Here is a 19,420-nt window from a genome sequence, read left to right on the forward strand (position 1 = left end):
CACACTTACACCACCTTGCCTAGAACTTGAAACAAAACACATGATGAACTCATCTTGGCCCTCCATTTGTCCCACAACTCAACAAACACAAATCTGCCTAGAACTTGAAACAAAAAACTTGATGAACTCATCTTGACCCTCCACTTGTACCACTACTAATCATCTATTAATTTAAAACAAAACTTCAGTCACCAAACTGAAACACATTTAGTATTAAAATTCAGCCATGGCTGCTCTCTTTGCCAGCCAGTGTTTATACTCAACCAAACTCATGTCTTTCAAGGATTTTTGGCAGACCAGCCCGGGCTTCAGCCCGGGCTGCCAATTTAGTGGGTCCGCCCCTGGAGCTTGGTGCATGCACTTTTCAGATCTTTGGGTCCACATTCCATATCACATTTATGTAAGAAGAATTTTTAAACCACTATTCATTAAAACTTTACCTATACTTTAATTTTTGGGAAAATGGTTTGCCCTTCGGGGGATAAACATACGTATGTGACTTAGTCATTAGTTAGAAGTTTACAATTATCAACTGATACCAATTATCAGTTTTCAACTATCAGGGCATGATGAGAGGTGTTAAGCTTAGGTGTGTACATGCAGGACTTAGTTGCTCATTGTGTACTGTGTTTGAAATTTTTGCTATATTAATAATTATCTACCAGTGTTGTATCGATTTTAATAAAGTTTTTAAGTATGATTACTCAACCAGTATTTATTTATATTCATATTTCCAGTTTTATCTATTTTATTTTGTTATTGTTTTATTTTCTTTTTATTGAGAAACCACTACTGCCCAATTGAAATATAACTCAACTGTAGAAGCAGAAACACCTAGACATCCTGTGAATGTGTACTCATACTTAGAAATGGATAGCCTTGAGGTGCGTTCCCTTCCTTTAATTGTATAGACCTCTATTGTACATGTATGTATATATATATATATATGGAAAAACATCAGCTGTGGATATTCTTAGGTAAGCACAGTGCTAAACATGATGCTACAATGAGACATAATTAAAATTAACTGGGTTCATTAGTTTTGGTTTTGAACATCCCACTTTGCACTGTGCTATTATTCATAAGTACAGTAAAACTGTTTATGAAACAGTGCTGAACCGTAGGATCGAAATCCAACGATTGATAGCATTAACATTCGTAGATTTCAAATCTGCGAACGTTCGTATATGATTCATTCTCTATATATCCACATGTATATATTCTTAATGAGTTCTTGTTTATTTTAGATCAGTTGTCTAGTTATCAGAAAAGACAACTGTAAGGGTTTGGTCCCGTGTGATCGTGATCGTGATCGGGAGGGGGGTTGTTTATTTTAGATAAGTTGCCTAGTTATCAGAAAAGACAACTGTAAGGGTTTGGTCCCGTGTGATCGTGATCGCGATGTGTGTGTGTGTGTGTGGTGGTGGGGGGCATGACAACAACCATGGTTGTGTGGCATATATAGCTTGCTAGTAGGGTTATTAATATCAATGTAAATCATAGAAGAGCTTCCTTCAGCTATATTTTCAGCAGATGGGGTTTTAAGCATTGTGAAGTGAGGTGTTTCTCTTTTATTTTCAGCAGATGGGGTTTCAAGCATTGTGGAGTGAGGTGTTTCTCTTTCATCTTCGGATAGTAGAATAGGTAGAATAGGTAATTAAGTTTGGATCTACCTTTATCTCTATCTCTATCTCTGGAGTTACAACCAACCCTTAATTATATTCTCTATAGTTTGGTATGCTGCTGCCATTAAACCTTAGCTAATTAAAATGTATCCACTTCATCTCTTTCCCCCTCAGATGGATAGTGAGGAGAATATTTTGTTTCAAGGAATGTTAAATCTATACTAACAAAGATTTTATTGGATTTTGGGTCATAGCATTGGTAGCCTTTTTGTTGTAATACGTAACGAAGGAACAGCCAGTGAATAGTGGATAGATCTAGCTTGGTGTGCTAATTCTTATCAAGGTGTATAAATGCCACACAATCAAAAAATTCTCAGAGGAAATATCAAGAACGTAGATGGAAAAACATGATTAGATAGAACTTGTCGAGGAGTCTGGAATTGTAAGGTTTGAAAGTGCATTCTGTTTATGAGATACATAAACTATTGTGACAACAAGATTTATCAAATGGGAGAAAGGCACATGAGCTCCAGTAAGTGAGGAACATCTCATCTCCCTCATCGATTCCCTCTCCAAAGACCTGGTTTTTGTTGTGGGGCATGATTGGGGAGCGATGGTGGCGTGGGATCTGTGCACGCTGAAGCCGGACAGGGTGAAGGCGCTGGTGAATCTCAGTGTCATGTACAGCCCTCGAAACCCTAATCTGAAACCTTGGATTTCTACATGAATGTTTTCGGCGAGGATCATTTCATTTGCCGTTTCCAGAGGAATTTTCTAGAAGAACATGTAAAGGCGAGGGAACTGGAGCTCCGGACCGGTGGTTGTGACCAGAGGAGTCTGGCAAGCGGCGGGGATGCCTCCAAGGTACATGCGGTGGCTCCTACGATGGTTGAGCGTTGCTCCCCCGGACTTGGTCTTGTTGGTGGCATGACGGAGGTGGCTCCTACGATGGTTGAGCGTTACTCCCCCGGACTTGGTCTTGTTGGTGGCATGACGGAGGTTGAGCACAGCTCCCCCGAAAGGTGTGCAATAGAGGTTGAGCACAGCTCCCCCCACAGTCACCCGGCGACTGGTCGCTTGAGGGAGCCGGTGCTCCGGACCGGTGGTTGTGACCAGAGGAGTCTGGTGAGCGGCGGGGATGCCTCCAAGGTACATGATGTGGCTCTAACGGTGGCTGAGCTTTACTCCCCCGGACTTGGGCTTGATAGTGGCATGACGGAGGTTGAGCGTAGCTCCCCGGAAAGGCGTGCAGTGGAGGTTGAGCATAGCTCCCCTCACAGTCACCCGGCGACTGGTCGCTTGAGGGAGCCGGTGCTCCAGACCGGTGGTTGCGCTGTGAGCCGTGGACGAACTGACGGACGGGCTCGTTCATCCAAGCGTTGCCGGGTGGATCGGGTGATCCAGGATCCGTACTGACCTCGCGGGGCCCGAGGGGGAGACGTGTCGAGTTGTGGCAGGTCCGCAAGCCGGAAGTGAGATTCGAGACAGGTTAGCAATCCGAGGTTGACATGGAGCATGTTAGTAAGGAGATGGTGTATAAAGGTGAGCCGTTCATTCAGGTGATGATGGATCGAGTGGTTGATCTCGAGGATCGTGCGGTGGATCCCTTTGCTGCTATGGTTGGGCTGGGAGAGGAAATGAGCCTTGAGATGGACTCTAAGGAATTGGAGATTCCTCTGATTCTCTATGAGGTGGGCCAGGCCGTGGGCTGCATCAATTTATTTGAATATAGTCGTCAATAAAGTTTACAAACCAACGGTAACCTGAAGAAGTAGAAACTAGTACAGGTCATCAGAATGGATTAACGTAAAAGGAGTAGAATTTTTATTCAAGCTTGATGAATTTTTGCTAAAATACAAGTTGAACATTTGAAATCATTAGGAAACATAGTATTAAGTAAAGAAAGAAATAAATGTTTATATAACTAATTATGACCTAATCAATGATGTCATAGCCAAATCCATTTGTTCTATAGAGCTATCGGCTATGTATAAGATAAGCTTGAGCAGCATAGAAATTGTCCAAGAGCCTCCTCTAAATACCACGCCCAATGATCTCTTTATCAATAATATTGTGAAGAAGGCAAAAAGTAGGATATATGAGAACAATACAATTTTGAACTTTAGTAATCTACTAATAGATAATTATTGGAAAATGACGGCTTAATTTTAAAGTAGGAGAGAGTGTTTGAAAGTTGTGGCCCTTGTAATCAGAGATAGAATCCCACTAGCATGTGCAATCAATTTTTTCTTTGGTAAGGTATGGTTTGGAAAATTTCTTACACTGGACTGTTTGTTTCGTGGTAATATAAAAAAATTATCACGTGTTACGTGATAATTTGAAAATATTACCTCATTTGGTATTGCACTCACGGTAATTTGAAAAGTAATATCACATTACTAATCTGAGAACATTATAAAAAAAGTATGTGTAATCTTATTACTATTAAATTTAGTGTTTATCTTGGATTACTAAATATGTGGTAATCTCATAACGCGGTAATGAACTATTCCTGATAAAAAGAGTTTTCAAGCAAACATGGTTATATCAAATTATCACAATATACCCAACTATATAACATTTCTATTAATATTACCATGGTAATCACATTACGGGGTAATATATCATTATTACAAATCAAATGACCCTAATTAAAGAGGTGTTTGGTTCGCGATAATGTGAAAAAATTACCGGGAATATGGTGGTAATGTGATAGTGAAATATTACCAAATAAAGTGGTAATGTGATTACCACCAAAATATATGTCCATTCAGATTACCAAGTTGGTGGTAATGTATGTAATGTTTTTTTTCCAATTATGCCCCCATTCATTTAATCTATTTCCTTATTACACTCATTATCAAAACCCTAGTTTTTTATTTTCTCTTATTATTTTTGATATTATAATTTATTTATTTATTTATCTAAATACTTTAAATTAAGTTTTTCAAATTTTTATATGTAGGGGTATTTTGGTAAATATAAAGGTATTTTAAAAAATTGTGAAAAAAATAATTTTTAATAGTATAATTTAATTATTTATTTATCTAAATACTTTAAATTAAAATTTTCAAAATTTTATATATAGGGGGTATTTTGATAAATACAAAGGTATTTTAAAATTTGTGCAAAAATAATTTTTAATAGTATAATTTAATTATTTATTTATCTAAATACTTAAAATTATATTTTTCAAATTTTTATATTTAGGGGTAATTTGGTAAATACAAAGGTATTTTAAAATTTTATAAAAAAATAATTTTTAATATTATAATTTACCAGTAATGTAAATTCTCAACCAAACATAGTAATCTCACATTAGCACAATATTTTTGGGCATATAATATTTCTGATTTTATTACCATGGTAATCTCATTATCATAGTAATATATCATTACTGCGAACTAAACACACCCTAAAGGTCATATAGTCAGTAGCTCTATAGCAAGTTTACAAGTAATGCGTTATGAATACTTGCTGATAACAAGAAAACTTTTCCAACAACACCTGTGCTTTTAACATTTTTTTTTTTCTCTTAGTTTCCATTTGAAATTTAATTAGCAAATTGATGAGCCACAACAGATTACAGAGATATATAGGCCGGTTGGCGGGTCGCCATAGCTACCTTGTAGGCATTTACTTATGTATTGTCACACATTCTACTGCTGTTGCTAGAGTTTGCTTCTCATTGCCCATCCTATATCTTTTTCCTTTCATCTGAAATTTAGCCCACTAGTTAGGATATCCATGAAGTTAGGAACATGTTTCATTTTTGTATTTGGAGCTTCCAAAGTACGTATATATACATTTTGACCCTATAGTATGAAGTTTTTAGATTTAAAATTTGAGTTGAATCAGCTATTGCCCAAGGCCAGTAAGTTGTTTGATATGTAGACGCCACATTATATTTGAATCAGTGCTTTGACTCACTATAACGGTCTATTGAGTTGCCTCCAGTCGGCTTGCTCAACAGTGGGAAATAGTTGGAGTTGAAGATCACTTTAAATGTGGTCAAGCAAATCATCTATACCTTGAAGTGTTGTGTAATATAATTCGAGTGAACCTCCTTGTTTCAAACAGAATATATGCTAGATATATCACTTCCACTAAAAAGAAATTTTAGCAATTGAGTTTCATGTCTTTGGCAGTGGGCAATTGGATAAAATTAATGATATAAGCGATGGAATAAGAGAATTAATGGACCAACTTTGACAATGGCATCATTAGTCTTCCATTTTGGAAAGCAATCCTGGTTGAAATTAATAGTAAAGGTAATTCACCATTACCTTATCCTAATTTGTTTTTGCCCAAGATGTATATCTGATGCAAGGACATGTAACCATAGAGAGTATACTATGTTCCATTTATGTGGTACCAATGTGGTTGTCGGGATTCGGGAATTCATATATAGGTTGAGAAATTGAAACTTTTGTAGAGCAGCCATTATTGCTTTAAAATCATTTATGAGAGGCACTACAGGTTCTGTCAGTGATCTCCACCGGAAGATGGATTACTTCAGCTGCCAACTACCAAGTTCTGAAGATATGTATTCCTCTAATTTTGATAAAAATTCCTCTAATTATTCCATCTGTCAACTCATGCCAGCAGGATAACTTGTTTTTTATTTATTTTTGCTTGTTTTTCATGCTCTTTGATAGGAACGCACAACTTGTCCATCTGTGCTTTGCAGGTAGGCAGCTCTTATCTGATGCAGGCTAGAGCAGTTAAAAGTAAGCACTTCATGATTTTAAGTCCTAAGGTGGCTTTGTTTTGTAATTTAACATTCCTAACTCAATTGCATGCAGATAATTACGGTTTCCTTTGCTGAGTTTTTTTTTTCCTTTTTTTTTTTTGGTAGTAGATGGAATACAGACCAAGATTTTTAATGCTATTCATCCTCATTTAACTTCAGTTCATGCAGGATTACAGTCCATAGATTTGCAAGGATATAATAACATTACATTTATTTAGCCAAGATTTTTAATGCTATTCATCCTCATTTAACTTCAGTTCATGCAGGATTACAGTCCATAGATTTGCAAGGATATAATAACATTACATTTATTTAGCCATAATTTCACTAGAAATTAAAAGACTGCAGCTGGATCAAGTTCATCACATTGCAGGGTATTTCTCAGTAACCATGTCGATGTGATCACCAGACCCAGCTGGCCAGCAACATTCTTTGAGCTTATTGCTGGCAAACGGATAGATCCACACATCACCATTACATGTAACCACCTTCTGATCAAAAGGGCAACCGATGGGATACTTTCCATTTGCAGAGACACAGATGTTGATCTTGGAGAGCAATGTAGTTCTCCGCCAAAACGGTCCTCTTTGGACACACTCAACATGGGTTGATAAGCCGAGATTGGCCATGAGAGCGGTCTGGATGTTTCGGAGCTTGTAGCTGGTGGAAGTTGAGGGTACAATGCCGTTAACTTCAAAGACTTCGAGCAAGTTGGCACGTCTACTGATATTAAGCGCGGTTTGAAAGTAGTCATGTTGGCTGAGGCTTGAGCAATTGCCATACGTGCACCAGGTGTTCTTCCAGTTTTGTAGGCCGTTGTTGCATGGGCAGCTTAAGTCACTCCAGTATGAGTAGAGGTCAGTGATCAAATCATGCATCTGTATATGAATAGAATATTAATGGAGTTCATCAGTTCATGTTTGGCAAAAAAAAAAAAAACAAGAAGAAAACAATGTATTAAGTGAAAGCAAGTGGAAAAACTAGCACCTTATTAATAGAGAATCTGCATGATGGGTCGCAGTTCTTGACAAACTGTCCAGTTCCGCTGTCGTATGTCTTGATGTCATCAATCAAGAAATCCTCCGCTGGTGACCCTGTTGTTGGCATGCAGCATTGTCCTGACTCATAGAGTGTCCCTGGCCACTGCAAGCAAGCAGATTTGATGTCATTGTTACTTGTTAATGTTTTTCCACTTCGTTTGATGCTTTGATCTTGAAAAGAATGGTTATGATGATATATAATACCTTGAGAGTCACGTAAAGCAAATCAACGGCCGCTGTTGTCTTCACAGGGAAATACAGGCAGAGGATGCTGATGAACAATACAAGCATAGGGATAGTTTCTGATCTTGATTTGGCTGCCATTGTTTGTTTGATTGAAGGTTTATGTGGGATGAAGATGAAGATGAAGATGAAGATGTGGAGAATGAACTTATGAAGGCTTGTCTTTCTCGAGTGTCCGGGACAGTGGGGTAGTGCTGTGGCTCTGTTTCAACGCCATAAAGGCCGGTCTTTCTCCAGTGTCCGGGACAGTGGGGTAGTGCTTTGTGGCTCTGTTCCAACGCCATAACTCACCACGTTTATCACGAAAAATTAAAAACAAAATAAAAAAACTATTTTTATTTATTATTTATTTTTTTTGTAAAATAAGGATAAATGGTTTGTTTTTTTTGGAACGGATGACTTTGGATTTTCCAGATTTAGAAAAAGTGAAAAAACTTTCAACAGTGTTTTTTTTAAATAAAATCATTCATCCATGTAAACTGTCACATAGTATAAAAAATTTAATTTTAATATAATTTTATTTGATTTTTGGATTTAAGTTTTTTTTATTTAATGGCACCATTACCTCTTGGTGTTGGAGGTCAAGTAACCAGTAGTCCCCCACAATTACGATGTCATCACCTAAAAGGCTAAAACTGTATAATGAGTGAAAATGACATAAGTTCTGCACACATAAGGCGATTTCATTTTTCAACATTTCTTCTATTCTTGCTGTGTTTTTAGAAAAGATTAATAAATTTTAAAAAAAAATATTTATATATAATATAAATCAGTTTTTAAATAAATAATGATTTTGTCTGAGTTAATAATTAATGCTTTGGTAATAATTTTTTTTCAAATTTAGGAAATCGCATCCATAGAATAAAAAAAATATGTTTTTATTTTACAAAAGTTAAAAACCATAATTTTTTTTTTATATTTTTCCCTATTTATTATGGCTTTAACTGTTTGTCTTGTCAATTAATGAATAATGAATTTTCATAGTTCTGTGCATTATGAGCCAGAATTGATAGCCCTGTCGATTCTTGAAGTTTTGAAAGGTAAAACTTGGAGATGAACAAGATCTAACTGGTATTGTTTGGTGCTTGGTTTGTGAATGTTTGTACTGAATCATGAACTCAATGTTATAAATTACTAGCCTGAGTTGAAAATGGAAATTACGAGCCTCATTTGAACTTAATTGAAAATCTTTTAGAAGAAAAACTTTGCAATCAACGGGGTCTTCAAGCTTGGTTTTGTTTATAGAGCTGATGATGGTGTTTGGTTAGAGATGTTTTATATTGAGCCAAAGTGGAATTGTAGGAAGTCATTGGAAAATGTGATCATAAATATATATAATTTGAAAGAAATCATTACATAGGTACAATAGATGCAATTATTTCAAGATTAAAAAAAAATTTATGCCTCCCAGCTCATGGTCTATTTCATATTAGAGTTTTGGGAAAAAAAAAAAATTAACAAATTAATGATAAATATTTTCTAATTCTTTATATTGTGCGGGATTTCGAATTCAAAACCTTTTAAACATTTAAACACAAATAAAATAAAAAAATTATTTAATAAATTTAATATAAATAGAATAAAGAGGTGCACCACCATGCGAGGCCCTGGAGGGGAGAACGAGAGGTAATCCTCACACAGAACTCCCACAGGAGACTCTAAATATGAATTGTAAGCTGAGAGGTTCGAACTCAAGACCTCTCACTTACAACCATGGGTAGTTACCATTGGGCTAGGCCAAGGTTCCTCATACATAAATAATTAACTCCACTTATGTACACAACCCTGATAAATATTTAATTTATATCTTATAATAAAAAATCATACTAAATATTAATATGGTGCGTGCTTCCTCCAATATGTTCTTATTAATTAATTAAGTAATTACTTACTATTTGATATTTTTAGAAACCATTAACATTAACAAATCTTTCTCAAACAATTAATAATATTAAATAAATTCAACATTTAATTAGGGGAAAAAAATTTTGACCAGAGAGTTTGAGATAAGAATTTTGTGGTTGTCGGTTTGCGCACATGATTTCATCAATAGGAAAAGAATGAACATCACGTGTTGTACGACCACTTATTAAAAGTCTCAATTATTTATGTACTATCTTTTAGTCAAGTCTCCTTGCATGGTTAGGTTTCATTTGAATCAGAAAGTTAAATTATTGGTAAGTGTCTCCCCGGCCACTGAATGCAGATATCAGTGATGTGTTAATGTTCAAGCTAGTGTTTAAAATTTGTTAAATGTATGATTACGACAGGAGAGTTAAGAGGTTGAATTATGATTGGTGTGTATATATATATGAGCATAAATACTTTATAGATATTATATTCATAGCATAGTTATTTATGGATGTTTAACAAAACCGTTGGATCGAAGTTCATAACATAGTTATTTATGAATGTTTAGATGAACCGTTGGATTTCAATCCAACGGTTTGTTCATTATAGATTAATATGCTTATAAATAGTGCACAATGAAAAATAAGATGCACAGTATAACCCACCTTATTACTACCTGGACGTCCACAGAAACCCTTTTCTTTCTCTTTATATATATATATATACAATGACGACAAGCACCAAATCAAAAGACAGATAGGTACAGAGGTGCATCAGTTACGTTGATTTGGATGACCTTCTACGGATAAACCCATTTATCATACAATCATGAAGAGAAGGAACTTCAAAACTCCTATAAGGGAACTAGTGCAATGTGAGTTAAAATGCTCAAATTTAAGACCTTTCAAGCACACTATATAGTAGTTATTGCTAGATTACCCTAGGTTCCTTATGTTTGATATTTTGATTTATGATGAAATCCATGGTCATATTATTATTATTATTATTATTATTGTCATTATTTATTTATTTATTTTTACAAGAACCACAAGAGCGAATAATATCTTAGTATATTAGAAAAATCTTTAGTATTATAATATTTTGATTTTATTTAATATATATATATATATATTCTTACAAATATATCCCTCTCACGTACGAATGACTTTATTAAGATATAACAAACAATATTATCATGATCTTCTCTTATTTTTTTTATCATCAAAATTGATTTTTTGAATACATGATGTTTCAAAAAGATATAGTCTCCTTTTTAAAGGTGACAAGCGCATTTTTTTTTTTATTAATATAAACAGTATTGAACTGTACTTAAGCGACAAGTGCTTTTTTTTATAAATGTAAATAGTATGGAACAGTACTGGAACCCGGATATACAGTGTATATACAGTACAATATGAACAATATGGATAACAGTATGAACAGTACGGATGACAGTATTGCCGAAGGAGGAATTTGAACCCATGGCCTCCCCCTTTACACTTTGGTGTCATACTATTGGACTATCTCTTTGGTATGACCCTAGATCTAGTCTCCTTTAGTTTTTTCTTTGCAACTCTTTTTTTTTTCTTTTAGTCTTTTTTGTTTGCAAAATTAAGTTGAATTATCAAGCTGTCTTTAATAAGTTCTCTCTTATATTACATTTAGGAAAAATTATCTATTAGTCCTTGAAACTTTTCATTTATCCCAATAAGTCCCTCTGACCAAATTGTATACCCTGCAGTCCCTCCTTTTTAAAATCATTTCCATTTCGTCCCTACCATCATCTTTGTCCATTTATATTTTTGAAAAACCCCACTTTACCCTTTGCTTTTGGGAGCAAAATTTGGCGCCATGTCTTGTCAAGGCAGCATGTTGCTTGTACTTTGACATTCCTCAAAAGTCTTCTTCCTTACCTTTTGTCTTGCTGGAGAAGCTTGCATCTTCTTCATTTTATTTTCTTTTCTTCCTCCTTGGCCTTGGTTTTGGAGTGATTCTCCTCTTTTATCACCCATCTCTACTCACCATCTCTGTTCTTCGGCAGTGATCGCTAACTTCACAAAGCTCTATCCCAAAGAACGTGTGAAGGTATTCCTTAGATCCCCATCAAGATGCATATCTTGGTCTTAATGCAGGGTTCCTAGTATCACGTTCATCAGTCTTTCATCTATAGTGGTTTTTCTTAATGCAAGGTCTTTATGGACATGTTTTACAGAGTTGTAAAGTATAAAGGGGATGGTTATATGCTAGATTTCACTGTCTTGATTGGATGCCAAACATTATTTGAGGAGATATGCACATATTGGGCTCTCAAACCTCCTACAGTGCGAGTAAAGTATATAATGCCTGACGAGCACAAGACAATGTGCTCCATTAGCTCAGAGGATGACTTTCAGAACATGTGTAATGTTCATTGTATATTCAAAAAGACCGCGGTGAACATGATCATAGACACTATGAATGAAACAACGGTAGTCATATGTACTTCACCAATGTCACTGTAAATATCTTATTCTTTTTGGTTTTGCACTCATTTTTGTATAATGTGGCAAGGATTTGCATTATGTTTCATTTGCGCATATGTGGTCATTAATATTGTTTTGGATATAGTATTGTTTGTTTGGTATTAGTTTTATTTTGTAGCCATTAGTTTTTGTTATTGACGAAGCTTATTTGCCATCACTATTCAGTTTTAAATTGTTGTTGTTTATTTATTTTACTAACTATTTACCTAATGTATATAACAAGGGTACTAACATCGTAAAATACACTGGCAGTGACATATGGAGGAGGCATAACTATAAGCAATTCTTCACAAGATACAGAAGCTGGAAATTTCATGGTTGGGCAACGCTTTAAAAATGTACAAGAATTCAAGGATGCCGACCATCAACCGTAATTTCAACTTTAGGTTCATAAAAAATGATAAAGATAGAGTTACTGTCACATGTGCTGCCGAGTTATGTCAATGGCATGTCCACGCCTCAAGAGATAGCAACCTTCCCACATTTAGAATCAAAACAACCAAAATAGTCATACATGTGGTGGGGTTATCGGCACAACATCTCATCCGAGGGCTTCTAAAAAATGGGTTAGTAGGCAAGTAATAAGGAAATTACAAGATCGTCCTCTATACCGGGCTGTAGACATACAACGTGATATATTGCGTGACCATGGCATTTGATTACCATATAAACAAGCCTGGATGGGTAAAGAGGTGACAAAGGGAATTCTCCATGGAAGCAACATTGCAAGTTATGATCTGTTGATATGGTATGCAAGTAAGGTTTCCAAAACCAACCCAGGTAGCATCGTTATCATTGAGAGGGATGGAGAACGCTTTAAGCATGGTTTTTTTTAGTTTTCATACATGTCTTCAAGGTTTTAAGTGTGGTTGTAGACCCATGCTATTCCTCGATGGCATCCATTTGCTAGGTAGATATGATGGCATCCTACTAGGCGCAACTGCAAAGGATGGTAATGAAGGTCTATTTCATCTAGCTTTTGCTATTGTTGACAATGAAACTGATGATAACTGGACGTGGTCCATTTCCACTCTGGGTGATGCAATATATGGTCAAGATGACTACCACAAAATCATTACATTCATTTTACACCGTTCTAAAGGACTTTTTAATGCTATTGCCACAGTCTTCCCCTCTGTCTCACATGGGTACTATTTGCGACATCTCCTAGCAAACTTTTTGAAGGCTAATAGTCGCCTAGGGAAAGGATTAAAAGATGAGTGTTGGAGCTTGATTGTTAAGATTGCATATGCATGCACATCCTCGGAGTATGATGCAACTGTGGGTGCGTTGTCAGCGGCATCAACACAAGCCCATAATTAGTTATTTGAAAAGTTGGACATGATGCATTGGTGCAATTACTTGTTTAGAGGACAATGTAATTGGGGCGAGATGTATTCGAATGTGGCAGAGTCTTTCAATGCATGGATTAAGGAGGCATGACATCTACCTGTCTGTAACATGGTCGATGCGACAAGGTATGCATAGAAATAATTTAATTAGAATACTTTGCACAGTTGTCGTTCTATTTCAGTTGAATGTATTTACTTTCAAACATTCTTATGTAGTATCTAAATGTTTGAGTTTTGGCTTCACCATGTGGTTTTAAACCATAATGATTTTTAAATTTTTGATGAATAGTTTTTATTAATATTTTGTTAAATTATGCAAATTAATTTTATAGAATTTAAATTATATCTCATATTTTATTTAATTAAATCATATATAAATATCGTTTAAATTAATATTGTGAAAAATTATACAATATCCCTATACCAACATTTATAAATGACACTTAATTTGAAAATTAGATAAGATTAATAACTTTTACTAACATTTACAAATATCGACTTAAATTGGTATTCATATATAATTGATATTTTATTAAACCAATGTTTACAAAAAGTCAATATAAGTAATTTAAGAGACCTTTAACAAATGTTATTATATAACCTCTATAACAACAATTATAAATATTGCAATATTTCAAAATCAATGTGATAAAAACTTGTGGCGACATCTACAAATGTTGTAAAAAAATAAAAAAAAAGTGTTGCTTAAGCCATATACAAATGTTGGAATAAAATTCATATTGAGACTATTTACAAATGTTGGGAAAATATCACATTAAATGTTGGAATATATAGGTACCGAAGTTTCTTGGAAATGCCACAACAAAGTATACTGACTGTGGCAATTGTGACATATAATGTACATTTGTTACAAAAGTCGGTATAGAGTTATTCCGATGATTTTTTGTTATTTTACGACATATGTCAAACGTCACAAAAATTCTATTTTGTTGTAGTGTAAACGGGAAGTACATTTCATAAGTGGGGCAAAACTGGATTTTTAAATAAAATAAACTGAGACCGGGACTGAAAAATAAGTAAATTGGAAAAGAAGGTCAGACTGTAGAGGAAATTGAAATGTCAGAAAGACTGCAGGGAATATTTAAAAATTTACAAGGACTAATAAATAATTTTCTCCTTATTCTATCATGAAATTTATGGTCATATTAATAATATTTTAATATATTGGGAAAATCTTTAGTATTGTAATATTTTGGTTTTATTTAATATATACATATATAGATTAGAAATAGGCATGAGCTAACTTTTGGCCTGGCCAGACGAAACCCACTGGGTCACTTGACTTGTGGACCAGAACCAAAAACCTGTAACCGGGATACTGTAATAAATCTGCTTACGGATTGACCCATAATCTCATCAAACCTTAAGCAACAAGCTAACCACTCAACCCTTAAAGATAATAAAACTTAAAATATAAAAACAACTTTTAAAAATAACAAAAAAATAATTTTTCAATTTTCTTTGTAATCTATATATACTCCTCTTCATCGAATTATTTTATTTACGGCAATTATTATTAGCAAACATCTTAGAAAAAATGTTCATCCTTCAACATTGAATTCCATTATTTTATATTTATTAATCATCTCCATTATTGAAATTATTTAAAAGGAATAGAATTTTAATAGGTCCTAGTGATGTCTAATCGAGTTAATAAATTATTAGTGAATTGTTAACTCACTGTAACTGGTGCACCACCATATTTGCCTATCCCTTAATATCTTCTTGTGGGATAACGCTTATCGCCTTTTGTTAAAAACCAAACATTCCATTGATAAAACACCATCCCAGAATTTGAGATTATTATTATTATTATTATTATTATTGGTTAGTTTCCTTAAAAACTAATTGAATTGTGATGTGATTCAATGAAAAGTTTAGCTTTTATTTATGGTTGCGCCATCATAAAGGACTAATTAAATGAAATATTTAAATTATTATTATTTTTTAAATCAAGTTTGTATTAATTGATTTAATTTTAATCAAAATGATGCATTAGAAACTCAAGCATGATCAGCTTCCAACTTATGTAACTTTAGTTTCCATTTAATTTGAAGTTTAGTTTACTTCTCGTTTAATAGGCAAACTTTCTTAATTTTAGTATTATAATATATAACAAAATAAATATTAATTTTTCAATTCCTCCCTTAGCAGTACTGTTATTTGTACTGTTTATATACTATTCACCTGTGATTCTTATATTATTCTTGTATTATACATACGGACTCTAATATTGTTCGGTACTATTTATATTCATAAAAAAAACACTTATCACCTATTATTTTAAAAAAAAATTAGGTGGAATAGCTTAAGCTCATGTAAGTGGCACTTTTTCTTAGCAATCTTGACTAAAACTCCACTTTAGTATAATGTCCTTCTTAAAATATTTTCAAGAACTTATATATATATATATATATTTTTTATAAAGTGAGCAAGCTATGTTTATGGGTCATGTGCATTACAGGGACACAGAATTTATCATTTGTGCATTCGTTCACACTAACACTGTGGACACAAGATTGGGCCACATATCCACTCCTAAAATCAAGAACTTTTTTTTTGAATTATGGGTAATGAAAATACTAAAATACATTATTTGCTGTGGGTTCAATACCACTCACTACATACAAGGTCTTTGGTAAAAAAAATTATATATTAGAAAAATAAAATTTGAACACTGACACAATAACCTGGATGATAATACCCTATGCGGAATGTTGAGGAGCTGTCCAGAGAGAAATTTTGAGATTTATGTGCCATGAATAATAGTGCTGCGTCAATTCATTCCTTCTCATTTCTCTTATGGTTGGGGGTAACTTTTTTATTCCACTCTTGAGGAGTTAAGATAAGCATTCCATCAGTTTTAATTCCTGGTTAAGGTGGTTAGCTCTTTTTCTTATTTAAGATATCTAAATAATTCAATTGCAGATAGTTTATATATATATGGTTTCTTTGTTGACTGATAACTGATCCCAAAATTTTATTGGCATTGATCCTCATTCCAGTTCAGTTGGTGCAGGACTAAAGTCCATGCATAGATTTTGTGAGGATACTAGATTACAGTTATTTATCCATAATTTCACTAGAAGCGAATTGGACTGAGGGAGCAGCAAGTTTATCACATAGCAAGGTGTTTCTCAGTAGCCATCTTGATGAGGCCACCAGAACTAACGTAATCCTTGCGACATTTTTTGAGCTGCTTTCTGGTGAACGGATAGAACCACAGTTCACGGTCACATGTCTGCTTGATGTCAAAAGGGCAGTTGATGAAATTTTGGCCATCTGCAGAGACACAGAAGTTGATCTTAGAGAGCAATGTACTGTTTGAAGCCCCCTTTGTTATTGTGACGCACTCAACTTGTGTTGATAAGCCGAGATTGGCCATGAGAGCGATATAGATGTCTCCGAGCTTGTACGAGTCGGAAGATGAGGGTACAATGCCATTAACTTGGAAGACTTCGAGCAAGTTAGCACTTGCAGTCAGATTGAGCGCGGTCATGATGTAGCTTGTTTGGTTGAGTTCTGAGCATCGGCCGTAATTGCACCAGGTTTTCTTCCAGTTAGTAAAGCCGTCGTTGCATGGGCAGCTCAAGTTACACCAGTTTGAGTAGAGGTCAGGGATTAAAGACGACATCTATGAAGAGAATGGAGTTCCATCAGTTCATGGTTGGCAAAAGAAGAAAACAATATGTATTTAAATTAAACATAGCTAATTTTTTTTAATTCAACACTTTTTGTTATAGAGAAACAAGCAGTGGAAACAATCAGTGACATGAGTATGACCGGAACCTGATTAATAGAGAAACTGCATTTTGGCTTGCTGTTCTGGATGATCTGTCCATATTGGTCCATTGTCTTCAGGTCTTCAATCAAGAAATCGATAGCTGGTTTCCCTTTTGTTGGCATGCAGCATTTTCCTGTGCGACAGAGTGTCCCCGGCCACTGCAATAAGCAGATTAATTTGATGTGATTGTTAGTGTTTTTCACATTGTTTGATGCTCAAAATCTTCAAAATTAGGATGATATCATGATACCACGAGAGTTAAGTAGAGGAGATCGACGGCTGCACCCGACTCTGCCACTACTGCCGTTGTTGTCACTGGGAAATATAGGCAGAGAATGCCAATGAATAATGCAAGCAGAGAGATAGTTTTTGATCTTGATTTCGCTGCCATTGTTTGTTTCATTTAAGGTTTATGTGGAGATGAAGATGAAGATGAAGATGAAGAATGAATCCCTTATTATAGGGACTGAAGGTGGGGTCTGGTGCTTTGCTGCTCTGCTTTTCAATGCCATATTGCATCACATTTTTAAATGGCTTTCATGCTTTTCTTGTTTATTGATCATGAAATAATGAATTATGTCCTCTTAGTTTGTTGTGCGGATTATGAGTCTGAATTGATATCGCTGTCCATGCTTGAAATGTTTAAGATGAACAAGATCAAGCTGGTTTTGTTTCAAGCTTAGTTTGTGGATGTTAGTACTGAATTATGAGAAAAATGTCATGAATTAATTAGGAGCCCTCCATTGAGATCTCTGAAGTTAATTGAAAATTTAAAAAAAAGATTAAGAGCCCAATTTGAAGTTAATTGAAAAATCTTTGCACAACGTGAAATTATAGCAAGACATTAAATATGTGATCATAAAACTAAATTATAAAAATTTAAAAGAAATCATTACATATGTCCAATGGATGCTGTACAATATTCTGAGACAAAAAAAAATCATACCAAATCTTAATATGGTGTTTGCTTCCTCCCATATACTTTAATAATGAATTAATTAAAATATTGTTTACAAAATCATCAATCGTTAACAAATATTTCTCAAACAATTAATAATATTAATTAAATAATTTTTTTACAATAAATTTAATTCAACTTTATATTCCAATAATATAAATAATTTAATTCTAAACAAAGACAAAAAAGAAAATTAAAAAAAAACCTGACAGGATAGTTTGAAATAAGAATTTGTGGTAGTTGGTATACATTTATTGTGGTGGTTGGTATATTAAAAAAGACTCTACGCAAGAGCTAGATTCTAGAGATAAGAATTTTGTGGCGGTAGTTTGCCCACATAATTCATGACCCACGAAAAGGTTGAACATCACGTGTTGTACGATGTCTTGTAGTTTTAAACTTTTAATTATTTATGTACGGTTTGCAACACGTGCGTCCTTTGCATGTTTCAGGTTTCATTCGAATCATGATAAAACAAAAACTTTATCCCAAAAAATAAAAAATAAAACAGTAACCAGAAATTCAAGACGCTAAGCGACATCCACACACGGTTTTCAAAAAAATAGAAGAGTATAGTGATACATCCGTCATGGTAGCTTAACAATAGGGATGACAATAATCCCTAAATTTGACTGGACCCGAGTTTAACAAGTAAAATCCAGTTTAACCGGATTTTGGGTGGGGTTTGAGTAAATCCCAACTAATATAAAGCGGGTACGAGTGCAGGTATTGGAGTCCTGATACCCAACACGAACCCGAACCCGATCTCGACCCGAAATTCAATTAACAAATATACTCAATTATATATATTCAATGTTTTTGTTAGGTTTTTTTTTTTAAATTCTCACTCTATGGTGTTGAATTTGTCTATTTTGTGTTGTTTTGAATGTTTATTTTCAATTCTTACTCTATGGTGTTCATTCAAACAAAAAAAACTATGCTTTTGGATTGATATTTTTAATTTTTTACTTTGTATTTTAATTTTATTTTAAATATTTTTAAATAGTGTCATGACGGGGCGGAGATCCCCGCGGGTACCTGATTACCCGTCGGGTGCGGGTGTGGGTTAGGGTTTTGAAAACCAATCGGGTTCGAGTATAGGGGTGGGTTAGTAGGTGCGGGTACAGGTATGGTAAAACCCTCACCAGACCCGACCCGTTGCCATCCCTAGGCAAGTTAACACCCGAGGCAATAACGGTCTTTCACATGCATTCAAGATGATGATATATCATAAATCATAACCCTACAACGGTAAATCCCCTTTGCTTCAA

The 19,420-nt window shown here is 34.5% G+C and overlaps 2 protein-coding genes across 3 annotated transcripts in view; both read right to left on the reverse strand.

Annotated features, from left to right (window-relative positions):
• Positions 1-17,669, reverse strand: part of LOC120261121 (ribonuclease 3-like) — a 34,807-nt gene extending 17,138 nt beyond the window's left edge. Inside the window, exons 1-3 of one of the 2 annotated variants that reach the window (XM_039268843.1) lie at positions 17,442-17,631; positions 17,197-17,349; positions 16,345-17,041 (exon numbers count right to left, since the gene is read on the reverse strand). In XM_039268843.1, coding sequence (XP_039124777.1) covers positions 16,526-17,041; positions 17,197-17,349; positions 17,442-17,594 — 822 coding nt within the window. In that variant the 5' untranslated portion in view covers positions 17,595-17,631 and the 3' untranslated portion in view covers positions 16,345-16,525. Of the gene's footprint in view, positions 1-16,344; positions 17,042-17,196; positions 17,350-17,441 lie in introns of those variants that run through there. The other variant, XM_039268842.1, reaches the window with a different exon arrangement.
• On the reverse strand, positions 6,573-7,856 carry LOC120261123 (ribonuclease 3-like). Its single transcript, XM_039268845.1, has 3 exons — positions 7,623-7,856; positions 7,366-7,521; positions 6,573-7,256 (listed from the first exon to the last, which is right to left on the reverse strand). Exons 1-3 carry the CDS (start codon positions 7,740-7,742, stop codon positions 6,741-6,743), a joined length of 792 nt encoding a protein of 263 aa, XP_039124779.1. The 5' UTR covers positions 7,743-7,856; the 3' UTR covers positions 6,573-6,740.
• Positions 17,670-19,420: the final 1,751 nt, after the last annotated feature.

The sequence above is a fragment of the Dioscorea cayenensis genome, chromosome 5, assembly GCF_009730915.1.
Source record: "Dioscorea cayenensis subsp. rotundata cultivar TDr96_F1 chromosome 5, TDr96_F1_v2_PseudoChromosome.rev07_lg8_w22 25.fasta, whole genome shotgun sequence".
NCBI lineage: Eukaryota > Viridiplantae > Streptophyta > Magnoliopsida > Dioscoreales > Dioscoreaceae > Dioscorea > Dioscorea cayenensis.